The sequence below is a fragment of the Engystomops pustulosus genome, chromosome 5 (assembly GCF_040894005.1).
Source record: "Engystomops pustulosus chromosome 5, aEngPut4.maternal, whole genome shotgun sequence".
Classification (NCBI taxonomy): domain Eukaryota; kingdom Metazoa; phylum Chordata; class Amphibia; order Anura; family Leptodactylidae; genus Engystomops; species Engystomops pustulosus.
This window is the reverse complement of record NC_092415.1, coordinates 64,520,496-64,539,927: the sequence shown is the minus strand read 5'-3', so window position 1 is coordinate 64,539,927 and position 19,432 is coordinate 64,520,496. Positions and strand designations below refer to the sequence as shown.

General features: G+C 35.7%; 1 protein-coding gene across 9 annotated transcripts in view; it reads left to right on the top strand.

Annotated features, from left to right (window-relative positions):
• PIEZO2 (piezo type mechanosensitive ion channel component 2) overlaps positions 1 to 19,432 on the top strand; it is a 241,310-nt gene that overhangs the window by 190,445 nt on the left and 31,433 nt on the right. For 6 of the 9 annotated variants that reach the window (XM_072152250.1, XM_072152251.1, XM_072152254.1 and 3 more), the window contains 8 exons: positions 142 to 263; positions 2,108 to 2,179; positions 6,318 to 6,421; positions 7,488 to 7,586; positions 12,631 to 12,727; positions 13,729 to 13,794; positions 16,273 to 16,439; positions 17,246 to 17,439. In XM_072152250.1, the coding sequence (XP_072008351.1) occupies positions 142 to 263; positions 2,108 to 2,179; positions 6,318 to 6,421; positions 7,488 to 7,586; positions 12,631 to 12,727; positions 13,729 to 13,794; positions 16,273 to 16,439; positions 17,246 to 17,439 (921 nt within the window). The remainder of the gene's footprint in view (positions 1 to 141; positions 264 to 2,107; positions 2,180 to 6,317; positions 6,422 to 7,487; positions 7,587 to 12,630; positions 12,728 to 13,728; positions 13,795 to 16,272; positions 16,440 to 17,245; positions 17,440 to 19,432) is intronic. The other 3 variants (XM_072152257.1, XM_072152253.1, XM_072152252.1) reach the window with 1 other exon arrangement.

Here is a 19,432-nt window from a genome sequence, read left to right as displayed (position 1 = left end):
TGCAGAGAACGCGCCGCTGGATCGCGAATGGGCCGGGTAAGTAAATCTGCCCCAATGTGTTTGATTCCGTTCATCTTCTAGAACACCAACTAAAAAGTTGTATGCATTGTGGCCATGTCATAACAATTTTTATTTTGCCAGGATGGATCGTATTAAGGCCAGGCAAGAAAAATATAAAAAAGGTAAAGAAAGAATGTTAAGTCTTGCTCAGGAGTCTGGAGAAGGCCAAGACATTCAGAAACATGATGAAGATGATGATGAAGGTATAGTACTTTTAGCAAGCAGAGTATCTTTATTTGCAATTGGAAATGAAAAATTGTGAAGTAACACTATAAATTTAGTAAATTAAATAACATAATGTGGCACATTTACTAAGAACAGGGTAAACTTCACTAAATGCAGTTTTAGTGCAGTGCACCAGATTTGTGATTTCTGGCGCCCGTTCTTCATGAATCTGGCACTTCTTGCACTGCCTTGACAGAGTGCACCACTTTCTGTCGGACTTTGCATGATAAATCTGGTGCAGGGTCCGACCAGAACCCCCCCTAATTTGTGTTGCATGAGGCCTAGTGCAGCTGCGCCACAAAAGGTTCGCTCACCACCCACATTTGTGGTTGCAGACACTTCTTAAATACCCATTCAGTATACTTAAAATACGAAAAAGGAGAGAAAAAAGACAACAGAGGACGGCGCCTCGGGTAATATCGTCTGGTCAGTCCAACACTAGTGTAAGAGAAGGCAGAGGTGCTCACCTGAAGGATTCTTGTAAAAGGCACGTAGATATAGTATATGAAGAGGTTCCTTCTTGATTCTTGTCAGGATCCAAGGAGAATTATTTGGGTATGTTCTAGGGTGTACACTGTCTGAGCAGCTCCCACAGTCAGGAAGGACCGGTAGCGCTTAAAGCGTCCGGTAATGCAATGGTCAAAAGGGAAAAAAAGTGGTACCAGACTCACGTAGGGCGCTGGCAGTGTACTTCCCAAAAATAAACAATACCCTCAATATAGGAAAATCAATGAAAATTTAATCTATTAAAATATATATATATATATATATATATATTTTAATAGATTAAAATATATATATATATATATTTTAATAGATTAAATTTTCATTGATTTTCCTATATTGAGGGTATTGTTTATTTTTGGGAAGTACACTGCCAGCGCCCTACGTGAGTCTGGTACCACTTTTTTTCCCTTTTGACTAAATACCCATTCAAGCAGTTTGCTCCTAAAAGAACGTGCAAAGTCCGACAGACAACTGGTGCAAGGCCCTTAGTAAATGTTCCCCATTATTCATATATTTGCACTATTGCATGCGGGGCCTTATACAGTGTATTGACCACAGATTAGTAGCAATGAATTTGCCAGGGGCTAACCAGAAAGGTCAGAAATGAAAGATTTTTCCCTGTGCAAAAGCAGAAATTTATGGGAAAACTGCAATTAAGCAGAGCCAAATGCCATGTGGTGCCACGTTTTAGCATTTCTGTGTGTGGCTATGGCTTAGATGTTTTATTAACAATAATTCAGTTTATTAGTTTATAGCAAAAAATGTGGACATATTTGCATTATTTCACAATGCTTTAAAATTAGTGCTGCTAAAATATAAATGATATTATCGACTAGCAGGACCAGCTCATGGTACAGAGTAAAAAATTAAAAATTATACCTGACGTATGCAAACTACAGTTTGGATAAAAAACTAATGTCATTTGAGATTTTCTGATCCTTTCTTTTAGTGTTACCAAAGCTATGCAGAAGAAGGCTTGCAGTATTTTTTCCAATATCTCTTTTGAAATGGGTGTTGTAATGTGTAACCCTCTACGTGCACGAAATTGATAATGTTCCATGCTCATTCATTAACTGTACTGATGTACCAAAAAACCCCAAAACTATTTCATTTCATTAAATGATATTGCAGTGCTACTCTGGTGTAGAATTTTTATGTAATACAACAAGGCAAACACCATCAGTTAGCTATATATAATTAAACTGTAATGTAATTCACATAAATGAATTATCCTCAATTTCTTATGTGTTTTGGAATGTTGTACACTATATTACAAATTAATATTTAATTAATGTATTAACATATTTCATTGTAGGAGAATCAGGAAAAGAGAAAGTCAAAGGCAAAAAAAAGCAGTGGTGGCGGCCTTGGGTTGATCATGCTTCCAGTAGGTTTTCTTGATCATTTACCAAGTACATGGAATTAGGCCTTATATCCTTGACCAGAATCGTCAGTTTCCCTTAATGCATGGTTTATTCTTTGTTTCTCCACAGAATATTGAGAAAATTATATCTATTGCAAGAAAGTGTCATATTTTAATACAGCTCTTCTTCGCTAGTGTATAACTTGCTATGCACACGCAATGGAGGGAGGCTTAAAGGGGTATACCTATTTCAGCAAATATATGTTACGGTTTGTATAATGAAAAGTTATGCAATTTTCCAATATACTTTCTGAATCAATTCCTCATGTTTTCCTGGATCTCTGCTTGCTGTCATTCTATAGAAAGCTCTATTGTTTACTTCCTATGTTTTCCTCTCTATCATATAATGAGCCCTGCACCTATGTGACTATGGTCAGATTTATGTCTATTGCAAGTTAACATAGAAGCTTTCTATAGAATGACAGCAAGCAGAGATCTAGAAAACCATTAGGAATTGATACAGAAAGTATATTGGAAAATTGTATAACTTTCCATTATACAAACATTAACATTTATTTGCTGAAATGGGAATACCCCTTTAAATCTAGCTTATACTTTTTAGTGAGGTTTGTAGAATACACTATTGTTACTTCACAAGTAACAATTTTCTATGTCCTTTTTAAGTCTTGCACTTTGTGCATCTATGTACACTATCGTTTCTCACTAAGAGAGTCAGGAATTAAAATTTAAAAATCTTAATATACTTACAGTATGTGGAGTCACAAACAAACTGTGCCATGTGATTATCTATTCTGATATACAATATATTGTTGATGAAGAGACACATCTTACTTGTAAATTGTGACTTTGGCCTATATTTTTCAATTATCCATAAAGGATTTATTGACCCTTTTTGTACATTTGAAGTAGAACTTTCCCTGCTGTCTGACTGTCACCCCTGTTGTTCTCTTGAGCGAGGGTACAGGACTACAATATTGATTGCCTATAGTATCTCATGACTCCTTCTAATCGGCTGAATGAAAGGGCATGACACTCCTACTATTTTTAATGACCCATTCAGCAAAATAGACACAGTAAACAGTGAAGTGAACCTTGCGTTTGCTGGATAATCTGCTGAAGAGGTTTTCGAATATTTCTATATTGATTAGCTGCCCATAAGATAGGCCATCAATATTAGCTTAGTATTTCACACATTGTACCCGGTATACAGTGGATTGCTGCTCAGTGCTCATTCGAGTGACATTTTGTTCTTGAAAGCACTACACGTCCTAATTTGAGTTGAGTTTTGAAGGCAGTGGCATAATAAGACTCCAGTGGGCCCTGGTTAAAACCTGGGGTCGAGGTCCTATATTTCTAAACCCTCACTGATGCCCCCTATCACATGTGTCAGAATACACTTATAACATATAAGTGGCGTGGCGTGATGTATTACCCCCACCGCCATAACATAGAGTGTACGCAGATAGACTGCACAGATGAATCTCTGTCTGCACGCTCTGTTAATTAATTATATGTATGTCTTAAAGACACTTATATAATTATCTCTCCCTTCTCCCCGAATAGAAGATTAATAGGTCTATCCATACCTGTGTTCAGTTGCTAGTCCGCCGGGAACCCATCAGAGTTAAAATCCTGGCAAACATTTTTATATTATCATTGTGCAAATAGCCTTTGTTTTACTACCAGCTAGCTAGACCACAGGGGTGTTTCTGACTATCGGGAGTTTTTCTTCATTGAGAAAAAATGTATCATTACTATTACTGGAGAAGTTGAAGAAATAAAGGCCAACGTATGAAATTGTCCTCCTTAACTGGCAATTGAAACAATGCAGAATATTTATATTGTTTCTTGGCAGCCAAAGGGTTTCCTATGGATTGTACTGTATAATTATGGCATAATATTTTAATGACATGTCTAGCAACATTGAAATGTGCTTTCTTATGAACACAATATAAACTGTATCTGAATTTATGGTATGTGAAGATATTATGTCATAATGATACGTCACACTGTTTAGCAAACCGAAGTCTCTTCAAAATTTATTTTTAAGAGCCGTATTCAATATGCTATAACTTTGTAATACTCTGAGATGAGGAATATGACTCTTATTAATATAAAATCATTTGTAGTAAGTAAATAGCCTCAACCTCTGTAATGGGTATGTGTTACTAGCACTTATATTTGGGTATGGACTGTTGGGTGCAGTTTATTTGGGCAGCAGTGATGTGGGCTTTGGATATTTGGACACTACTGCTTTAGGTTCATTGAACCTAGAGTACATAATATCTTCTCGGGTTCCTGTACCAGAATGCCTCCTTAAACCCAGAATTTAAATCTATTCTCTAGTGACCAAGTTTTAATACTAAAATTATTTATACTAGAACCTAAAAAGGCTGGTGCCCAAATGATCCTGTGCTTCAATGTCGTTGTCCAAACAAACTGCTTCCCTCTGCAACATCTCCCTCTCATTTTGCTCTAATTATTGCATATTAAATAATCTGAACAGAAAGCTGCAGCCTCGGTTGCTGTGTGACATGTAACCAGTCAAAAAACAACCCTACAGTCCCTTGTACATAAATAAACAGAAGAGATATTATAGTTTACTATGGTCAGTTTGTAGAAAGACATAGTAAGTAATATTTTCTAAAATAAGAATCATGACTAATATTTGTAGTAGACAAAAGGTAGTACTGTTAATAAATGCAGCACATGCACAGTAAGGACTGTATGCTGTATTTATTTTAGTACTTACCAGAAAATCTTACACATAGAAAATGCTTTATGTCACTAAAGCTGTGAAAGCACTACCCCAAAAAATCTGTTCTGTGATGTGTAAGAAATATACAACAGCGGTCCTCTCAGGCCCTGGAACACCAGCGTCGGCAGATACTTTTTCCCATTCTCCCAGATTAGTCCTCTACTTTGCCATATCTGTGTGTGACTGAAGCTGGCAGGCACAATGATATCATCACATCACACCTGCCAACTGTAGAGCCGTGCACAGCATTAGAGGACTGCTGGGGAGGAATAGGGATAAGTTAGTATCTAACTTACTATGTTTTATAGCAAAAATAAAGTAGGGTTGATGAGTGAAGGGGCATGACAGAAAAATGTGCATTATAGATGGGGTGTTAAAGGACAGGGGAAATAAGTCAGGGAACTATGGAGAGGGAACTTTATAAAGAGAAAACTACAGTAAAGGGAGTATTAGTAGTGGGGAGGTATCACAATTAGGCATTTCACTATGTGGGGGACCACTGAGGAGGACAATTTATAGTATTAGGCCAGTAGGAAGTAATATTATACTTTGTTGGTACACAAGGACATGGGATTATGTATGGGTTAATAGTTGAGCTTACAAACTGGAAAGTTTCAGCATCTCACACACCAGTCCCTTTTACATGTAACTGGACCCTGGTTCGAACAAAGTTGGAGACAAATGAAATCCAACATTATTTTTCTAATGTGTCTTTTTTTGTATAAATTTCCCAGTAGTTATTAAATCTTAACCTTACACACAACATGCTATGATTCCAAACCATGGGTCAGTTTCTGTTGGATTAATGGCAAATAATAAGGGCAAAATGTTCATTTCTCACAAGTTCCTTTCAATGATTGTGACCTGAGTGATAAGCTTGAAGCCACAAATTACTTTAGTAGTTGTAATGATACATCCAAAGTAATGAAGTGGCTGCTGTTGGATAATGCTCACCATCTTTCATTTTGCCATCTTTGTGTTTTCTTAGGCTTGTTGAACCAATAGTCAATGCAAAAAATAAAGGTTCTGCTCAAGGATATAAGACATAGGTTATTTAATATAATTTACTAACATGGAGGCGAAAGGTCTTTATTTATGGGCACTAATACGACTTTTAATTCTTTCATCTTAAAGGTGTATACTCTATTTCCGACGCTGTTCATATTCACCATTGACAAGTTAAGAATTTGTCTATGGTGAGGGCTTGGACTTGTGCACTTACATTTTTCACTGTAGTAAATGTAAATGTTGATATAGTTGTGAAAGTCGATGGTATTATGTACCTCTTGAGTGCACATATTAGTGGTAAGATCTCAGTAATTGACGATGGAAGTGAAAGTGAAATTTTGTTCTAGAAGTGAGTAACTGCTTTATTTTACTTAGTGGTCAGAAGCGGTGATTATTATTTATTTGAGACGGACAGTGAAGAGGAAGAAGAAGATGAAACTAAGGATGAGGATGAGCTCAGGAGAAAGTCCGCTTTCCAGGTAGGTTTGGAAGGGACAGAAGAATTTCTTGTGCACGGCAGACAATAGGTTTTGCTGTCAAGACAAGCTTTATCCAATCTACTGTATGTTTTCATTGTCTTCCATGTGTACTGCAATGAACATGTGGTTTCATTCAGTTTCAATGCTGCTTGCCTATAGCATTGACAAGACCTTTTCGGTCTGGGAAAGGTGTTTCCCATATATGTCTGTCTTCACTTTTGATGGGAGACCCCTGAAAAATAAAGTCAAACACTGAGCTTTATTTTTCAATAACACATAAAAGAAAAAAGTGAAGAAGCAAATTTTGGCATTGCTTACAGTTGCTTGACGTTTTCGTTTATTTACATGAATTGCTCTACTTACCTGTTTATAAATTATTTTACAGCTTTACATTGTACGTATTGTATGACAATGTTTTATCTAATAACAGAAAAAATAGATTTTTTATTAATGTGAGATGTACAGATTTTGACAACATATACCTTTATTGGATTCATTTATGCTACAGTATAAAGTTTGTGCCTTTTTTCTCATACTACTCAGTTATGATTAGTATTATTATAATTAATGTTAGGAAGAATAGAATAATGTCTTCAATGTGGTACATTGAGCTGCCATCTTGTATAATGGCTTCTTAAAGGAAGCAGAAAGGACGGCATGCTGAAATGGTTAGAGTGATGCATGCTACCCGTTTGTATTTCTACACAATAATATTAAACCTAACCTTATTAACATATGTACAATATTTAGAATACTTTCACTGTATCCTTCTTGCAAAATAATGTACATTGGGGGTAAGATATTGCAAATTCTAACTAGCCGTAATGTATTGGGGTTATTACTAACCAAGACCATGCTTGATGGTGTAAAGCACCGATCACTAGTTTTTCTTACTAACTTTTATGATAATTTGTCAGCGGTATTGCCTTGCCACTAACTAAGCATGAAGTTGTTATATTCAGGTGCCGTTTGTAACACTTTTAATATGCTTTAATGTATAATTACACAATGGTCATGACATATTCACTGTTTCATACTAATTCCTATTGCTTTGTCCTTCTTTTAGAGAGCTATTGGAAAGTTTGCTTCAGCCATTTTAGCCTTGCCAAAGTCTGTCATTAAACTGCCTAAAACAATTCTACAGTATTTAATCAGAGCTGCAAAGGTATTCATCAGGAACTTAAATAGTGTGTGTTGGTAGGGGGTAGTGCGTAGTGAACTGAGCCTTCCAAAATGCCTCCTCTGCATTTCCTCTCATTAAATGTTTGAATACATGTGTAATCAGTTTCCAGAATTAGAATATTGGCCATACAGTAAAAAAAGGCCCAAAACATTTGATTGGCTTTACTCAACACAAAATTTGATTCTGTCTTTATGGGAATGCAAATGCAGGCATTGTTATCTTTCCATGACATCCTGATACTGTTATTGAAAGGTAAAATCAAAGTGCATGTACCAATAATTATGGAAGTCAGAATAAAATGTTCTTCCTTTCGTTTTTATATTTTCTCAGGAAGCTGGTAAGAATTCTTATTAATCAGATTATATAAAATTTCTGAAAGGTTGTGTAGGAAGGAACATGCAACTTTCCTAGGTGGAAAGGAATCATGTCTATATGCCTCCCATTTGTTGGTCTTGGATAATATGTGTTATAATTCGCATCAAACAAACCTAAAATAGTTCCTAAAGTGGATAAACAGAAAGTATCATATGCATAAATATTTAAGTATCTTATCCATAATATATAAAGTCAGGTATTCCACAAGATGAGTCGCTGTTCGGGCTAAGTCGTCCTTCTCAGTAATCCCAATCCCTGCATGTCCTGAGGTCATATTTACATGCTTTGTGATGGGGGCAACCATTTTAAGTGCAAGGGATATTATTTCAGTCTGTTACCACCTATGGACAAATATTTTTTTCCACAATAATTTTTTTAACAATAATTTGTCTATGAAACCTCCTCTATTTCTAAGACACTTTTTATGTCTGGGACTTATAGTACAGTCCATAAAATTCAACACTTGATATTTCACCAAATCTGAGTATCTTTTTAGCCATTTACAAACTGTTCTACTATCCTTTAGATGATACAAGTTAACTTGAGAGAAGTCTTTCCTGGGGTACATCAATATCACATTAAAATATCATGTTCTATCCATGTTTGAGGACTAATAATGTTGACAATGCATTGTCAATGCCACACTTCTTTTAACTCTTACTTAAAAGAAGTATTGAGAAGAAATACTGATTTCTATACACTCTTCCCCAGCATACATGGCAGATTCACATTTGTTTTCCTTAAATATAAGATATGTACCACATGTGTCTCTGTGTATTTTAGTAGTGCAAATTTGTAAAAATACTATGAACTTCCATTTCGTCATCTGTGCAGTTTGGCAGAAGGGTCCCCTTTACGCTAGCAATCATAAACTCAGGTAGGCAAACGCCCACAAACTGGTGGGGGAGTGGACGGCTCATCTCTTGTCTTAACTCTTTTGCCTTCCACATTATAATATTAATAGTTATTGGCCATCTGAATATATGTTTCATAAAGGAAATCCACCATCTGACTCATACCTTATAAAGCAGCGTCACTGAGTGAATCCATTTTGCACCCTAATGCAGGATCGATCCTTAAAATAGTTTTTATGGTCTCCTTTCCTTGAAAAAAGATGTTTTAAAATATGCAATAAGCTGCAAGTGCTTTGGGGGCATCACCAAAGTCCCTTCAGGCTCCAACTACTCAGATAACACGTACCCTTAGCACTCATAAGAATATTTTAAAAACATCTTTTTGGAAAAGGAGACCATAAATTATTACAAGTTTAGATCCTGCATCAGAGTGCAAAGTGGATTCAATTATGAATTAGAAAGTATATTTCTTTAAAATGATATTTATGTGTAGGGAATGCTTCAGATGTTTTTGTTTGGTAACTGTTATTGTTTTTCAAAATCAGTTTTACATATTAACTCTATAAACTCCAGCTTCCCTGAGAACAAGGTGTGTTAATGTTGTCATATGCATGTTTATTAGGTGTTGCTTTAACCTTTGCATGACAGTATAATCTTACTTTTTATTACCATGCATGCTGCTTTAAACTATGCAATGCCATTTAAAATGATTTTCATTTGTTGAAACAAATGAAAATCTATGAATATGAATATTGATAATGATTACATTTTAAATTGCAGCAAATGTTTCAATGTCAATAAAACATAATGACAAGTTTAACTTGTTTTGTTTTATTGTATTCTTAATGCAACCTTTTTTATCCTAAAGGGACACTATTAGTTGTGTTCACGGAAGATGACTAGCACTGCTGAGTGTAACTGTACACTGTTAATGTGCTCATTGTTTAAGTGAAAGATAAACTAACCAATTGAAGAACACTTTTTATTTTAGAAATTAATAGAGCACATGATCATACTTAATTTTGTAATTTTACCACCGGAAAGGAAAAGAGCTCCTCTGTGCCTTTATTTTGCTCCTTCTTTCTCCTGAAGGGAGCAGTGTTCCTAAAAAACCTTATCAACTCTGTACACAGCGGAGAGTTAAGGACAGAACAGAGTAATTAATTTCATACCTAGAGAATATTTGACTTGATAATTCAGCTCTGAAATGAAATAAGTCTGTCAAGAGACTGAGTTAAGTCACCAGAAACTGTATCAGTGTTCTTTACATATCAACTGCTAATGTGAATATGAGAATAAGCAGATTTATACACACTGCTAAAGCCAGGAAGAAAATTAGCTCAAGAAAGACACAGGGACATTTTTTTATTTAATTAAGTTTATTATATAACGTTTTTATAACTTATATAATATAAATATTATATATTTTATATATATTATATATTATACTAAGTTTAATATTATCTGCAATAATGATTCATGCAATATAGTCAGAATTTTAGCTATATTTTAATGTTAGGGCTACATGGTAACACATATCATGCAATCAAGGATTGCACTTTCACTATGCTGGGGCTAAACTATTAAGGATCATGATTTGACTTTCAGGTAGCCACAAGCATAAGTCTGCAGCCTCACAACCAACCTTATTGGATATTTGGTGATTGTAATGTTTCAGGAAAACTGGTAGTTGCAACATGACACCACTTACTTTACTGTTATGAGGGGTAGCGAAAGTGCAGCTGTTGTTCTGATGGGAGTCTACAATTACTATATAGCACTAGCCAATGGCTACTGTCAAATAATGTGGCAATCACATGCAGCCATAGCCTTGCCCACCCACAACACCCAATGGCACTGTAATTTTGTATGTAATAATTAGTCTTACATGCAAAAGGCCATCTAGTAACCACTCAAATGGGGTTATTATTGAATGTACTTGCCACATCATCTGGCCATAGCCTAATAAGTTGTACAAAAATGGCAACACTGTAACATTCTGCCCCACGCCTGTCCATTGGGTGTTGCAGCTGAGCTCCACTTAGTGTAGTTGCCTATCACAACATTGAAGTTGAGAGACTAAATGCCCATACTATATATGACACATACAATATAAGCAATATACAAATGTGAGTAGAGTCCATTAGGGCAGCCAACTCTGAAAGGAAATAGTTCTGAAATAAACAATTTTGCCACCATTTTCAGAGATTACACATATTTTAAGGAATCAGTACCAAATGAAAGTGGACAGGTATATTAAATACTTCAAGGGGGATTCAAATTGACATGTACATTACATAGGCACATGTGACCTGTTAATCCATCAACTGTAGATCATAAAGGCCTTAAAGATGGATTTTATTTCATACTCCAAATAATGTAAAACAAATTCATTAAAATTATTTAAATTTAATACAAAGAGAACCTTTTAAATCTGCTCTTCTGATCTGTTGAAGCTTAGAGATAAATAATTGAAAAAATCTAAATAAAATAACTTGTAAATAAAGTTAAAAAAGCATTTCAGAGAATCTATTCTGAAAACTTTTGTCTTCTTCCTGTTCCCAGTTTTGAAAGCATATAAATAAAATTTACACTTTATTAACATTTTCTGTCACACTCCTTTAACAAAGGAAAGGAAATTTTCCAGCTGCCAAATAATTCATAAATTGCCACCTGGAATAAATGGAGTACCACAATGCAAAACTCTATAATGAGATGTCCCAGAATTATAATTTACCAAATAATATATACTTACCTAAACATTTTCAGCAGAGCTGATATGACTTCTACAGATTCCAAGGTAAACATATGAAAAGGTGGTTTAAAGTGTTTGTCTAGCCTATAATTCACTTTAGACCGATGACCTATTCTGCTAATAAGACTTCTGGACACAGTGGGGCAGATTTACTTACCTGGTCCATTCACGATCCAGCGGCGCGTTCTCTGCGCTGGATTCGGGTCCGGCCGGGATTTATTAAGGTAGTTCCTCCACCGTCCACCAGGTGGCGCTGCTGCGCTGAAAAGCATCGGAACGCGCTGGAGTTCACCGGCTCGGGCTGAGTGAAGGTAAGTGCAAGCTCCGCGACAGATTTTTTGTTTTAAAAGCGGCGGTTTTTCTGAATCTGTCGGGTTTTCGTTCGGCCACGCCAACCGACCCCCCCCCCCCCGGTTTCCGTCGCCGATGCGCCGCAATCCGATCACGTGCGCCAAAATCCTGGGGCAATTCAAGGGAAATCGGAGCAAATCGGAAATATTTGGGTAACACGTCGGGAAAGCGCGAATCGGGCCCTTAGTAAATGACCCCCAGTGTCTAGGATTCTTATCCGGCAGGGCTACTATACAATGGATGGAGCAGGTGGCTTCTGACTCTGTCCAGTGTATAGCATTCAAAGGGTGCCAAAATAGGTTATTAGTGTGGGGTATGGGTGTCGGACCCCCATCAGTCTGTATCAAAATTGGATATGAAAACAGACAACAGAAGCACATAACAAGGTCATAACAATGTATAGTTATAGATGACTAAGCTTTAGCACCAATTTAGATAGATGTATAAATAAATACATAAATAAGAAAGATATAGAACAAGCAGAATTTACAATAATTATGAAACATTTTTGACCTAAATAACTGATTTGGAAATTAACATGCCAAGTATTGCTATACTACAGTAAACATATGTCAGAAATCAATAAGGGCTACTAAGGAAATTAGTATTATTTAAACACTACCTCTATTGTTATATAGTAATTACATATTTTGCTGTTTTTAATTTAAATAAACCATTTTACTTTGTTTAGTTTATCTACCAAGCTTGGATCACTAATCCAAAAACTGCCTTGAGACAAAGACGCAAGGAAAACAAGGAAGAAAAGGAAAGGGGAATAAGAAGGAAAGGTAACTCAAAAGATACTGCTTTTAGCAACATATTCATAACAGTTATGATTTTTAATTGTTGTCTAGATTTTTAGTAAAGTTTCATTCACATATGTGTGCTTAAACTCTTTAGTCGTTTCATGTGAAAAAAGTCACAAAATCTGTTAATGTTCTTCTATAGCGATTATCTAACATCAGTATCAGTCTATAAAACATTGTATATTCACATGTCACATGATGGTGTTTGCTGTTCTAATACATAAGTGAAGCCTTAGAAAACGTAATATTTATTCATTAACGTATTTATCAAATGACTATTTTAATAATGGTCAATATTGCATCTATAACATAATGGAAAACGCCCATGAGAAAACTGGGGCAATGTATCATGGCTTGAATGCCAGGAAACTGGTGCAGGTTATAGCTAAAATCCATACCATACCAGGATTGGTGTAGATTTCAATTCAGTTGCACAAGTGCAGCCCTGGAATAATAATAATAAGAAATTGCAACTTAAGAACCAGTCATACATTTGCTTCACTGAGTTTTTATTACACTAGGTTTTTGTAAAATATTTTGCACCTGATAAACTATAAATCTGATTGGTCAGTAAAGCTCTCTTGATGTTTCCATTGTTGATAGAATTCTGCTGCTTGCTACCAGTGTATAGTTTATTGTTTTAACGTACAACATGCAAGCTCCGAAATGCTAATGTAAAATATATACCATTTATTAGAATCGCAGACACTTTGATGCATTTGGTGCAATGTATCATGCTTAGATGCTTTGAATCTGTGTACCGTAACTGTGCACATGTTTTCCCTAATGTATCTCTGTATTCTCAGGCTTGTTAACGTGTTAATATGTGCTTTGTGAAGTTGTTGTGCTCAGGATGTTCGTGGCATTCATAGTTTCTGAATGAATGGTTGGTGCCAATGTCCAAACAAGCAAATAATGCAAATAAAGATTTGTTGAGAAATGCAGAAATAAATAATAATCATGTTTAATGTCAATAAATCTAGGACAAGTGCTTATAGATTGTGATGAGAAGGAAGAAGAACAAGGAAAAAAGAAATCTGATGGTCCAGGTATTTATCACTATCTTCTGCTGTTTTCTCCTATTTCTCTTGTGTAACTGCCTATGGGGAATCCTTATATTGATAGATCTGCAAACACGTACAAGGCAGTTAAATGTTTTTAAAAAGAAAAATATACTACTTTATTTTTAAAAGTAGTATTTTCAATCAGCTTCCAATCAGCTGTTCTCTGCTGTCTTTAGAGTCAAAACTACACATTGGAGGGTGCCAAAAAAGATGTCTGTATAAAGGATAAGCCAGGCATCTGCAGCTCAACTCCCATTGTACCACTGTATAGTAGTTCTGGCTCCAGAGGTAGCTGAAAACAGCTGGTGGGAAGAGGGAGTTTTTGTGTGTTGGAGTCCCACCAAGCTGATATGGATGGGCTATCCTACGAATTCTCAATAGCAAAAGCTCACAGAGCCATAAGCAGGCCAGAAGACTAGCTTAAGACTATATCTAAGTGGCAAAATATGTAATGTAAAGACACCATCAATTTGGATTAACACAGAATTTAGATTTTTGGCACTTAGTCCCTTGATACATTTGCCTTTGTGACTACACTTTCTTCACATTTCTGTTCTTTTTGTAACTCTGACAGCCATAATAGTTTATCATGGACCATGTTTAAAATGGACCATAATGGGCCTCAAATAGGACAGTGAGATCCATTGGAAAATGCATCTGTTGTGTTTTTCATGATTCCCATGAAAAAAGAACCTATAAAGACTTGGTGAACTGAGTATTAACGTTGTTTAGCTACAGCCCAAATGAACCTTTCAGATGAAAGTAAAAATAGATGCAGGAAAACATGTGGTTAGAGATTTTTCCAATGTCACTATAAGTCTACAGTGTATAGAGCTCATGTGCTTAGTTCTTAAATAATAAAATGTGAGGATTTCTCAAATAAACATCCACTAATCTTAAGTAATACTAACACTGCACATCTATATATAGTTATGCTTAAGGGCTCATATATCTTATACATAGATATTTGTGCATCTCAATGTTAGAACCTTGGCAACTGTCCTAGAAAACAGCCAAGAACTTTATCCTTTCCAAGACTTTGGTTAGTACAAAGGTCAATACCCTAAAACTTATAGGAAAAATACTTAAATTCAGTGTATTTTGTGATACCGCAAAAGCCACATATTACAAAGTAGCAGGGAGTGACTGTATAAACAATAACACATACAGAAAAGCTATAAGGATTAAAAAGACTATTCAAAGCAACATCTAATGGAATTTTGTGCAAACGTGTGTAAGCCTTTCAATAATCGGCATTACTATGAACATTTAGAATATTTTTGTTCCAATAATGACCTGCTTTCACCATTTTAGCCATTAACATTTACTAAAATACATATTTTCTCATATGGAACATATTATAAGCTGTTTAAAGTATGATAGCATATAGATTATAAATGGTAGGTTTGTTCTAGAGAGCATTAAAGCTTATTTACACAGTCATGTCTATTGTACGTCCATTCAAAATGGATCAGTTTCCGTTTTGTATCCACATCCATTTTAATTTTCTTCTCACATCCGTATGTGACCAGGTCCACTCACCAGCAGGCAATGTTCACAGAGTGATTGTGCCACTCATCAATCGCCCTCATCAGTAGGGCATGAAGGGATGAATCTGTGATGGTCTAAGCACCCCATGTTCAGATTGCATGGACACAGTTGCAATTCTACTCTCATTGTTGTTATTAGATTTAGTGGTCTTTTATCATACCTCTAATGAGTCTTTGTAGGTGAAACATGTAGGGTACATATTGACCTCATGCTAACACTTTTGGCGATGTCTGACCCCGAATTTTAGAATCTCTGATCCCTACATGGGCATGTTATTATCTCTCTCTTGGTGCTATAGCATAGGTATAGTTTGCCCAATTCAAGGGACAGGTTGGGGTGGCAGCTGGTTAGGGCTGTGACTCTGAGGTTAGGACTTTTAGGGTGACCTAGGCCCCAGCCACTACTTTAGGATCTGTTTAGGTTTCCGCCCAACATTATCTGTTCCTATGCACCCCGGAGCTTACATGTTATGCACCCACCATCCTGTCTCAGCTACCCTCTTTTCACCTGATCTCGGTCTGCATCACACCTAAATCTAGAGTATTGTCATACACCTGCACTCTTGGCTTTCTGAACCTTCATGGGCAACATTGGACATAGCCCACCAGGTATGTGTTCTTACTGATGATTAACTGATGCAGAATCTGGTTGATTGTGTCGCTGGTCAGACAATTTTCTCTCTTGTTGACTGATTTTAGGAACTCTTTATTAAAAGTTATGTTTTATGAATTTTGAAGCACCGTTTGGTTTCTGCAATTCTGTGGAACTAGAAAACTATAATACCATGTACAGTGTGGATTAGCATCAGTGATGGAATATAGTTGGTTATAATGGATAAAATTGCCTATATGTTTGACAAACAGAATGTCTGAAATGCAAAATGAAAAACTTTTTCTGCATTGTATTTTACAGATAATGTCATCAAAAGGATATATAACATTTTGAAGTTTACATGGGTCCTATTCCTTGCATCTCTTGATAGTTTCACTGCCTGGCTTAATTCAATATCTCGGGAACACATTGATATATCCACAGTGCTAAGGATAGAACGCTGTATGCTGACCAGGGAAATTAAAAAGGTAAACCATTCAATATATATATATATATATATATATATATATATATATATATATATATATATTGGATCAGCTGCTCATTACTTAAACCACACCTGACAACCACCATCTCAGAAACAAAATACAACATACAGCACAGTAGAAGGTAAAGAGTGCCTTCTATCTAAGATACAGAAGAGCTACAAAGTGGAAATGTGTGTTGTTTTCAAACAGAGCAAATTACAACAGGCACAATGAAAGAACAGAAAATGGCATTCACCAAAAAACACTTCTTATTCTTGTTCCTTTAATCCAGACAGCCTTCATAAATAAATGGGAGGGAGGACAAGTTAGGATGTTCAAAAGAGAAGCTAAGGCCATTTCACACATCATCAGCACCAATGGATATTAATAAAACCTAATCAAAGTTCAAACACATAGGGCACATTGTATGCCTGAAACTTGTATGTTGATAGTTGTATTATGTTAAGTATCTGCACTAAATGTGCTACACTACCAGTGCTGCAGCTTTTTACCATTCATTTATATTTACATCTGCTGCAGGGGTAACATCATGAACACTTACATGACTGTTGTAGACAATCACAATGTTGTTTCTTTTTTCTTTTTGTTCATCAAGAAGATTTTATTGATGTTTACTAGTAATGGATTTCTTCTGTATGCTGTATAATTTGATGCCAGTCTTATCTGAAACGAATCTGAGGATTTAGTGTCTTTGGTTTCCACATAGTATGCTATGGCACTATTGTGAATGTTCCAGAAAGTAAATATTTAAAAAATGTAAGATTATATTTATTATCAACTTTTAGGGTAATGTTCCCACACGTGAAAGCATTCACATGTATTACCAAAATCACATCATGATGACAATGTCTAGAGAATCGGGACTAGACAGGATTGATGACCAGCCTGGTGCAGGTTCTAGTTATCAAAGCCATGGGAAAATTGCAAGTAAAAGAATGGACAGTGCAGACTCCGCTGCTTCTCATGACAGCATGTCAAGGTACAACAAATAGTCATAAGTAATACATGACAGCAGTACAGAATATTCATGAAATTTGGAAAGAATCAATTATAAAATTGTACTATCATGTTTGCTACCTGTATATATTGAGGGGTTGAGAATTATTTCTGCATGCCCATGCAGTACCTGTGTCTGGCAGCTTAAGAAGGTACAAAAATGTCAAATTTATAGTAAGACAATATTAGGTTTTTACCATTCTGTGCAGGAGTAAGGTCCAAACTGACTTGTGTGCTACTTGTGAACATATAAATATATCTCAATGGGGTTCTTACACTCAAGCTCCTAAATTAACCCTCAAGTAAAAACAGCATTGTTTAGAGTACTTCAGAAACTTTCTTGATATACTTTACTTGTATTTGGATGTATATGTTGATGTCACTCTTTGGGACATATTAATCGTTTGCTTGCATACTTATGATGTTGACACTGCTCCTGGCACCCACCAAATTAAACAGGAAGCTCCGCCCTTCTGACAAATCCAGTGAGCGTGCCAGTGGGGCAGTTGTATGCCAAGTCCGGCCTGGTGTGGAATTATACTCCAGCCTGGGCCCCAACAGGTGCAGGTTTTAGCTTGTGTGCAGGCATGAGACAGGAAAGCCCTGTGCTAGCCCACTTCATGTGCCATGAACTGCACTTGTTTTAGGGCTTGTTTCCTAGTTTTCAGGTGTACAATCAGTCCACCAGCAGGCATGGCCATGCAATTTGTTTAACCATGAAGCTCTTTTGTATAAAGACAAAGGATGTCATACCTTTTTCCAGGGAGACCCTAACCCCACAACTTAATTCACTTTGCAGATTTTTTACTCAGCATGTGGATGTGAGTATCAATTATATCCTGACCTTTCCCCAATGCTGTTGGGTGGTATCGTAGCTGGTAGATTCCCTTGAAGCCCTTGAAGATGCTGCCAATTATGGTCTTTCATCAATTTTGTTCACTTTCTTTTGGGTTGTGTGCTGAAACTTTATTTTATTAATTTAGCAGATTTTTAGCTGTTTGAGCACTGTTTTTGTAGTTGTAGATTTTAGTACTACTTTATGGGGGTGTCTAAAACATATTAAGAAAATGTATCTAAAAAAGCAACACATTTCTGAAAAATTTGTACAGGTCAATGAAATTACGATGATCCCAAACTTAAATAATTTCTGCATAATTTTACAAAATATTATTTTATTAAACATTTTATTGAATTAAATATATTTGTTTGCTGCCAGTAAATCCCTAACGGATACAATAAATTGCAGTACAGAAGTACTGAAATGTATTGTACGAGGGATTTATTAAACAAATAAAAATTTAAAAATAAAACCCAAAATCAACCATTCCCTATTTATAATTCAATTTTGCATTTAAAAACTAAAATCATAAATTCCACCCCAGAAATGTGGTACCATCACATCCGTAGCAACCTAGGCCAAACAGATATAACATTATTATACCCATATTGTGAAGGGTATAAAAAATACTACTAAAAATTTTTAATTTTAGTGCTTCCTACTTCTCCCCAAAAAATGTAATACAAAGCAATCAAAAATTCACATATGCTATATTACACTATAATAGTACCACTCTAACCGTTAACTTTTCCAGCAATAAACAAGCCCTAATAACCCTCTTTTGATTGAGGAATAAAAACATTAAAGCTCTCAGAATATGGCGACACATAGGAAAATGTGGTTTCCTTAAAAAAGTGTTTATTTGCTAATGTAGTAAAACATAAATCCTTCACATGATTGGTGCCTCCTTAATCGTACTAATCTATGGAATAATTGTATTGTGTTATACTTTACTGTGTAAAAGTTTTAATTAAAAAACAAGTTGCAAAACATCTGTTTTATTCTGTTCCGCTGCAGGAGAGAGTTTTGAATAATTATGAATCACCATGCTATTTTTGCCATAAAAATTAACCTACTGAAAAATACAGATCTTCACGCAAAAAACAAGCACTCATATGCCCATGTCATAAAAAAATAA